The sequence below is a fragment of the Pinus tabuliformis genome, chromosome 6, assembly GCF_031772625.1.
Source record: "Pinus tabuliformis cultivar Carrire ecotype Pingquan chromosome 6, CPIR1, whole genome shotgun sequence".
NCBI classification, from domain to species: domain Eukaryota; kingdom Viridiplantae; phylum Streptophyta; class Pinopsida; order Pinales; family Pinaceae; genus Pinus; species Pinus tabuliformis.
The window spans coordinates 963,888,151-963,897,514 of NC_142292.1; the positions used below are offsets into that span (position 1 = coordinate 963,888,151).

At 34.6% G+C, this 9,364-nt stretch overlaps 1 protein-coding gene and 1 pseudogene across 2 annotated transcripts; both read left to right on the forward strand.

Annotated features, from left to right (window-relative positions):
• Nucleotides 1-1,607: 1,607 nt before the first annotated feature.
• On the forward strand, nt 1,608-3,869 carry LOC149262180 (ran-binding protein 1 homolog c pseudogene; annotated as a pseudogene). The gene is made up of 3 exons (XR_016247160.1): nt 1,608-1,726; nt 2,872-3,023; nt 3,184-3,869. The product of XR_016247160.1 is annotated as a ran-binding protein 1 homolog c pseudogene (transcript).
• A 1,004-nt stretch (nt 3,870-4,873) lies between these two features.
• Nucleotides 4,874-8,353, forward strand: LOC149262181 (uncharacterized). The gene is made up of 3 exons (XM_089383548.1): nt 4,874-7,685; nt 7,779-7,871; nt 8,044-8,353. The coding sequence occupies exons 1-3, from the start codon at nt 7,557-7,559 to the stop codon at nt 8,239-8,241; spliced, it is 420 nt and encodes a 139-aa protein (XP_089239674.1). The 5' UTR covers nt 4,874-7,556; the 3' UTR covers nt 8,242-8,353.
• Nucleotides 8,354-9,364: the final 1,011 nt, after the last annotated feature.

Consider the following 9,364-nt stretch of genomic DNA (forward strand, 5'->3'; position numbering starts at 1 on the left):
GTTGGGAAGGTGCCTTTCAAGTATTTTGTCTTTGCATATAGATACACATAAAGTATCATTATTTTAATCTAATGGACGTGGTTGTTAAAATCACCAATATTTAATTAAATATGCATTGTTATACCTTTGCTCAAGTCAACTTCAATTCAAATTCTAACACATGTGTGTATACCCTTCCTTGCTTAGTTTGTATATTGTTGTAAGTCCCCAATATATTTATGTTGGCTTTTGAAAGATCATCTCATCCCAAAATAAGTAGGGGGGATTCAATATTCAAATCCGGCAGAGTGGGGTTGAAGAAATGGATATTGAAGATGGATTCAGTTATAGAAACTATCTTTTGAAAAAGGTTAGTTTTGCCCCAAAAAGAAAGTCCCTCCTTTGAGACCTTGCCACAACTTCCATAGTTGTGAAATTTTACAATAATAGAACCTCTAGAGTAGAGGTTTACCATATACTTAGAACTTAGGTTGGAATTGATTTGATTCTTGAACTCTTTAGATGATGACTAGAGATCATTAAATACATAGTTTGAAGCGTTTGCTTGTAGTTATTAATGAACTTGTTAACCATCCATAGATGAATACTTCCCTTGCACATGTGCTTGATTTTGTCAATAATGAAAGAATCCTACTATGTTTTTGGTATATTCGACAAGACTACATCTTTAAAATAAAGAAGATTCAATTCTTAATGCTTTGCAATCCTGTAAGAGGGAGGGACAATCGAAGTCACGCAGGAGGAGGTATTCCCTTTGTTTAGCGAAACTCTACAGAGATAAAGCACTAAATGCAAGATTAACCCCTTGTTTATGTGATAATTAGGGAATATATATCTATTCTCTCAAAGATTAGTCTTATATATTCAAAAAGAATTTCTCATTTATTCTAAATAACACTTAACACTGTTTATAGAATAATTTCTCACCATTACAATCACAATAATCATTTTTCAAGGCAAAAACTACATCAAAACTTTTTGAATATGCAAGTAGATAATCTCCACAAATGAAGATGAAAACATATTTTGAGCATGTTTAAAGTGGATTAAAATATAATAATAAAAGACACAACAAAAATCTTGATACAATAATAGCTCAAATAATTATCTTTAACAAAAATCTATTAAAAATTACTATAAAATTATAAAATGAAATTAACATTAATAAATAATCAATTAATTTATATAAAATCCCAATTTAATAATGAATAATTACTTAATTCTTTAAGTTCCACTTCAAAGAAAGCATTGACACATCAACTAGAGAAGGGTGCATTATTGTTTTGGAGTAAGAGAAGGGTGCATTATTGTTTCGGAGTTCTATGTCCGTCGCATCAATATTTTATTTGATGTGCCCAATTATTTTTCCAAAGTAAAACTATTATTCAGCTTAAATAATAGAATGTATAATATTTCAAATTCTATAAAATGTATAATATTTCAAATTCTTTGAAAATCCGTTTTACTGAAACACAAATATATGGCCGTCGATGACATGATCGGACGGTAGATATTCTATCCCGCCTTTAAATTCAAATCCTCTTGGTAGTTTGGCGCCATTGCGCGCATCCCTCTCAACGAGCTCAGTAGCTCGCATATGAACAATCATGGTTTGCAATCGCATAAACATTGCCCCAGAATCGATCCACGAGCCACCAGATCTCTCTCTGCACGACTTCCAACAGTTCATCTGCGTTTCTTCGTGGTCAAAACGATTTCAGAAAAGGTATTTTTCTGCAAGAGAGTGCTAAAATTGCAAAGCGTCATTATTTTCTTGTCGCCGTCATGAATCCTCTATGCCTTTGTCCTAATGAAATTATTTAGAGTTCTTGATTGGAAAAATTTGCCATATTTCAACTTTCTGGAAATATTTCATTAAATAAGCTACCGTATTATCTAAAATAAATCTGAAGAAAGAGGCCGTGCTCAAAACAATGTTTTAAGCAGCAAATTTCACAAGGGTTATTTCTGGTTCAGTTATTCTGAGCTTTCAATGGAAAATTTTGACTCTATTTTGGCGGGCTATGGTTTGTTTTATCGGGTAATTAGGGTTTTGCTTTTCTGTGTATTTTGTGAGTTTCTTGTTGTTTTGATGTCCCATTGATATTTTGATCAGCATTTTTTGATCTCATTATGGTCTGTAATAATTGTTTTCCTATGTTGATAGGCTGCCGATGAAGATTTTTTCGGGGATGCATTTGATGGTTTATTTGTTATCATTGGGGGTTTTGTATTTTGACGAGTCTTTTTATATTTTGTTGAACTATAGGCCATCATTTTTTCAATGTCTTTGAAGAATCTATGATGGTTTCTCTGTTATTCTGGTTTAGTGGGGGGTGTGATGGTCATTTGTTATTGTTAAGCATACGGGGTTTCGTATTTTTTGGTTTTTGGATTAGCCATTGAATACTGAATTGGGCCTATTTGATAATCTGTATTTTGGTTATTGGCATTAGGGTGATTTGTCTTTTTATGTTGTGAGGTGGTATGATTCAGGCATATGTCTGTTTTGGTCTTCTGTCAACTGTTTTCGTTGACTTTCTATGATGTTTTGAACAGGCTGTTGATCATTTTTGTACTTTATGGGGATGTATGGGATGAGCATTCTTTTGTTATTAAATAGTTGATGATTTGTATTCTTACATGTTTGATGTTATTATTGAGCTTTTTTGTGGGATCCTTTTCGGTAATGTTAAGGAATATCTCCTGTGTTTTTAATAGGTCGTTGGTAATTTATCTTTGAATGCATTTGATATGGTGGGATATTGCAGACGTTACTTCTAATGGATGCCATGGGCTCTTAAAATGATCCTAATGCAGTTTCATTGTTTATTAATATTCCCATTCTTTTTTATATGTTTGACCCTGCAGGAAGGCGAAGCTGTACAGGTTTGACAAGGATGGGAATCAATGGAAGGAGCGTGGTGTAGGAACAGTAAAGTTTCTTAAGCACAAGGATACTATAAAGGTTCGGCTGGTCATGAGGCAATCCAAGACATTGAAAATATGTGCAAACCATTTAAGTATGTAAATTTGTTTGTTTGTTTTTTTTTGTGTAATTTCCCCCCTGATATTGTAATAGCTTATCTTACGTCCAAGTTTTAAGAGGCTTTCTGTGCCGAGAATTTGTGTTGATCCTTATTATCTGGATTATATTGTTTTTTTTTTTTTTTTGCCTTGCAGTTCATTCCCCAATGTCACTTCAGGAGCACGCAGGTAGTGAGAAAACTTGGGTCTGGCATGCAACTGATTTCTCAGATGGGGAACTGAAGGAAAAACTCTTCTGCATTCGTCTTGGCTCTGTAGACAGTGAGCACTGTTCTTAGACTCTTCTAATCCTTGTTATGATCTTTTCTTTTTGTCTTGTATTTTTCTTTGATAAAATCAATGTTTGAGTACCTATATTCTTGGATCATTTCATTGAAGGGTTGATTTTGCATATGTTCTTAGGATGCTTTTGTGCAGATTATAGTGGGTTGGTAAGGGATCCCCCTCCCCAAACACCCTATCAGCATAGTTAAGACTTGAGTTTAGGGTGGCTTTAATTATCTCTGGTAATAGCAAATGATACGGAGGATTGTGCATAACCCACCCCCTTTTTTATTCCAATAAGCAGAGGTGGTCACTATGGTAATCCGATTTCAATTTGTAGTTAGAAAATGGGGTCACAACTTTCCATATTTTTTGTTTTGTTTTGTCTTTTTACATCAAACAATAGTATATTTATTAGAACCATAGTCAACTAAACAAACATAAAACAATTTATTTGACAGGTGGAAGAAGTGATAGGCTTAGAGCAATTGAATTGTAGGCCATGCTTCTTGACAAATTGATGAACAGATGTCTCCTTACTTGAGATTTAGGTTGGCACCATGGCACCATCCTGTCCATCATTATACACTAATCTTTTCATTATCTTCTTCACTGTGAATGACTGGCCTGTTCCCTGCAAATAGATCTGGGCATAGAGGAGCCAATCCAAGAACAGTAATCTCTAGCACAAGACAATATTAATGATCTAAATACCTAATCCTGAAGCTTGAGTTTCATTTTTCTCTACTGGTTCTGAATCTCTGATTGAGAATCTCCCACTCGTCATTATCAAACCTTCTCCTTCATCATTGGCATCAGCTGCACTGCTGAGGTACTTTGGTTGGTTGTCATTGGACTTGAGAGCTTGAAGTTTCAAATGATTATAGTAACAGACAGCCAGAAAAGCCAGTCCACACCCACTCAAGTTTATGAATGTAACCTTTTCATTTATTACAGACAAAGATTATGTTATGAGCAGCCAGTCCTTGACAAGACCAGCAACATTCATAGTCAAGGTTGAAGTCTTTCCTATCAGAAGAAACACTGCAAGATTAAGAGCCAAGGCACAAGCAGAAATGTCATGTAATCCAAATCAAAGGAAGAGACCCTGATTATCAGAAATGGGTATTCTACTAAGGCCCAGGGGGTGCTGAGAAAAACAAGGCAACAAGGAGCAACAAAGATGTGATGGGATTCAACTTAATCCCTTTTGATGTTCGTGGAATTTGTATGAGAACCAATTGGGTAGTCTCACATGCAACTGCACTTAACTGGAGAATCACCTCCCATGCATTCATCTTGGCCTCCCCATAAGCTGAAATAGTAACTCCAATGGATATGGCCAACATATTGGCCTCGGGCTCACCAAGTTATAAGCTTCTTTCTTCAGGGAAACCACAATCAAATACACAGCAATGGGAATTAGAGCTTTCAGCATTTGAAATAATGATACTGAGAGGAAAACATAGGCAGAATTTGAAAACCAGAGACCCAAAGAATACACTTATCAATACTATGGGTTCAACGAGCTTGAAGACTCTTACAATAGCAACAGCCAGTGTTTAGTAGCAGCCCATGTGAATCATGGTGGGACTGATCACACTAAAGTTGTCAAGCAATGGCAACTCCAATGGATATGGCTAACATATTGGCCATGGCCTCACCTTTATAAGATTCTTTCTTCAGGGCAACTGCAATCGAATGCATATCAAATGGGCACAAGAGCTTTCAACATTTGAAATATCGATACTTTGAGAGACATGCACCAAGGGCTGCATCATTTAGGATTTGTACTCAGTTTAGGTGTCATATTCAAGGGGAAGTTGTTATGCTTTCCACCACTTCATAGATTGTTAGAGTGATGAAACAAAAGAGGCTCCCTCTTGAGGCTAGATTATGTCATTCATATCAGCTGTGTTGTTGATGTCCTAGCTCAGCCAGGTCTTGCCAAAACTCTGTTGAGGTTCAAAATTTATTATAAACTGAAATGTCTTCACAAGAATTGACCTCATAAAATGCCATAATCACAAGATATGCCATACATGGCTGTGATTATGGCTCGCAAGACCCTTAGACTTTGAGCAATGAGGCTCGCAACATCACTTATGATTATGCACTCTACAATTCTGTGACCAGCTGAATGCCAAGCAATTGAACCGCGATTTAAATCCTATTTTGTCAGCAATAAGTAGTATACTTTGTCTTTATTTAGTGTAGAGAACCAAGCACTTATTCTGCTCATCTATAGAAGGGACAATGGTTGTTTGCCTATGAGGTATAAGGAAATCCTATCAGATGTTTTGTATTTTCGTATGGAATTGAATCATACTCCTGCACACTGTAACATTCATATATATCAACCTGTAGAGGCTTTAAGAACACCTGGTATTCTGGTTAGTGATTTTATTGGACCTCATGTGCATATCCTACATGCACAGGATGGACTATTCATATGTTACAGGGTATTATTCTTATTATTTAGGGTGCACATCTTCAGGTGCTCAAGAACGATTACTAGAACAGTCAGTTAATTCTACAATTTAAAGGATGAAAAAGGAGGTTATAGGAGTCTAGTTTTGGTTCTCATCCACAATGTCACACTAGTCTGCCTGGGCATGGTTCTCATGGTTTAATAGTGACTTGAGGAGTCATAATACCACAGATCACTAAACATGAACAGCTAAGGTAGCCCAAGGACAAAAGCCATCTTTACACATTAATTAACAGGTCTTACATTAATTATCCTAGGGGGTTTTAATACTTCCAAATGCTTAAAAAACAGTTAGCAGAGCATTCACATTACACATTCCAGCAATCTTTTCTATAAACCAACCAAATGCAGTCAGGAGAGCCCTCATTTTAAACTATACAACCTTATTGTTAGTATGATCAACCTTATTTTAATATATAGTGTGACAAACCGTATGTGACAGGCAGGTGGAAAACTTTTCTCGCAATTGACTAAGCGATGTCCTGCGAGCCAGACTTGAGACGGAAACCCTCGTCAGAAGTATATGCTTGGCTCTTTTCCAAACAAATGAAGCGTCAATGAGGTTTTGTGTAATCACTTCTGGTATCGTATTGGGTTATTGTTAGAAGCGATAATTGGATTCGGATTCTCATCGAGTGAGTTGTTCTGCTTTCTCAATTTGAGAGGGTTTGTTTGGAGGGAAAAACGAAAGAGGACATACAAGAATAGTGAGGGGAAAGATGTAGAGGAAGAGGATTGAGAACATCGCCAGCAGGCAGGCTACATTTTCCAAACGTAGGTGGATTGCTGAAGAAAGCTTACGAGCTCTCGGTGCTCTGCACTGCAGAAGTTGAACTTGTGATTTTCTCCCCAGCAGGAAAGCTCTATGAACTGTTTTTTAGTGCAAATCCTACTATTTTGATTCTAATAATCATGGCTATGCAAACCTCATGAGATTCTTACTAATAACCCCAGTGGTGCAAGCCCTAGTAAGCTCGATGTTGAAAAACTTAGTGTAAAACCTCCAAATTGCTGGTTTTGTTGTAGTGCTTATTGGAGAGTATATAAAAAATTTCACACCTTTTTATGAGATATGGGAGGAAAACATGTTAAAGATTTTTAATAAATATAAAATTTCCAAAATGATGCTAGTTATGTGTGATTCTTTTTTCATTGTTTGTGATTATGAAAAATGAAACTCAATATTTTTTCATTAGTGCACACATATTTCATTATATAATTGCATATAGAAAAATCATTCCAGAGCCGATAACAATAAAAGTGAAGAATTTATGGTCCAACATTATATTTAAGGGAGATGTTTAAGGATGACGTTTGAATTTTGTTTTTCATTTTAAGACATTTGGAGCAAATATTAGGAAGGACTTTGAGAAAGGATTGTCCTTGATTTTCGAAAATGGAGTTGTTCCTTTCCAGCCATATGCCCCAAGTGACCATCAAAGGGAGAGCTCATATGTTTTTTGGATGTTTTCTTTATAGCCATTTTTTTACACATATCCATAGAGTCCCCATGCCATTGATGTGAATTACTTGTTCGGTTTTTTTTAACCAAACAAGAAAAATTAAAAAAATGCCTCAAGATCAAAGACTGAAACAAAGACCTATTGACATACCTTTTAAAGTATGGAAAGAACTTGTAAAATCATGTGAGAAGTTGGATGCACAAAGAAAAGCCGACAATGAGAGCATTCAGGTATTGAATTTTTCATTAAACATTATTTAGAATGTATTAATACTTATAAGTATCTTAGACATGTATTTGTGTGAAAATAAATTGAATTGGTTTATGTTTAAGGACAAGGCATCCAAGGCGAGGTTAACCAAGACAAAAGTCACTCATCGTAGTAGCCAGAAAGGTTTAAAAGCACTGATAACAACCTTTGTAAGTATATTAAACATGTGATATTTTTTTAATAAATTTTGTACTAGAAGAAAGTCATTGTTATCTAATTTCTCCCTATTTACTGATTGATAGGAACTAAAATATGGAAGACCTCCAAATCATCTGGAAAAGGAGGTGCTGCAGCAAAAGAGATGGGTTGAATTTTTTGTTTGGATGGACTCTATGGTATGTAATCTTAGTTGGATTTCCAATATACTTTTAAACCATATTTTCATTTTATTTTTTAGTACTATTAGATATTATATCTTACCTCATTTTATGGTTAACATTATATAACAAAAACATGCGTTGTGTTATGTAATTAATACTAACATGTAATATTGATTTTTTTTGTCAGAATGCTATAGGTAATGATTGCCAAGACGATGATCCAAACTATGTTCAACATATATCAGGAGATGATGAGGATGAGGATGAGGATGATGGTGGTGAAGGAGGAGATGATGATGATAGTTGTGATGTTGGTGATGATGTGGATCAGAGTAATGAGGATGGTCAAGATGATCATGAGGATGATCTTGGTGGTGGTAGCTAGGCATGCACATGCATTGTTTTTTATGAAGAAATTATTGTGTAGAATGACATTGTTATGTTTATATGGGTGTTGTGAATTTACCCTATATCAATGAGACATTTTGATTTTGTAATCATACGATGAGTTTGATTTATGTATGTTTTTAATTTATCGTAGAATAACGATATTCATGAAATATTTTGATTTGTTAATCATATTTGAATTTTACTTGTTTTGATTAAAAATAATACTGATTTTATTAGTATTATGTTGCTATTTTATACATGTTTTGAAAATTGTTAATGACACATTGTTATTTTTTTGGATGGATGTTGTCAATTTCTCTTAAATTTCTTTACAAATGATTTTGAATTGTGATATCTGCTTTAATGATATTTAGAAACTATCATATATTTCACTATGAATCTATAAAGGGGGTCATATATGTAAAGAAAAATATACTCTATATAAGAAGTCAAATGCGGATGTAACCATGGATGCAAAATTGAAAGTAAAATTGGATGTTAAACTAGGAATTAATACAAAATGCAAACAATTGACATACAAAGTGTTTTAAATTAGAAGTGAAAAATTGTGCAATAGTTGACACAAAGAAGGGAACAAAACATGGCATACAAAAGGATATCAAATTGGGCAAAAACAAGGACACATAAATGGCCACCAAATTAGATGCAAAAAAAGACAACAACTAGATGTAAAATAAGATGCAAAGTTGAGCGTTAAAAAGAAGCAAAAAACGTTACAAATTAATATGCCAAATGATGATGCAAATAATGGTGTAAATTTGGGATGCAAACTTGGGTGCAAAAAAGGAAAAAAAAAAGATGTAAGAAAAGAAATAAAACAAGATGCAAAATGGGGCTGAAAAAAGGTGAAACCAAGGATGCCATATTGGATGTAAAAAATGATTCCTAATCACATGCAAATTTAGGCTCGAACTCAGACACAAAATTATATGCAAATGTGGACACAAAATGAAGCAAAAAAAGATGCAAATTTGGATGGTGAAAACGATGTAAAACTAGACACCAAAAAAATGCAAAATTGGATGAAAAAGTCGGTGTAAATAATGGTGCAACATTGGACACAAGTAGACACAAAAAAATGGTGCAAAAAGGGGCAT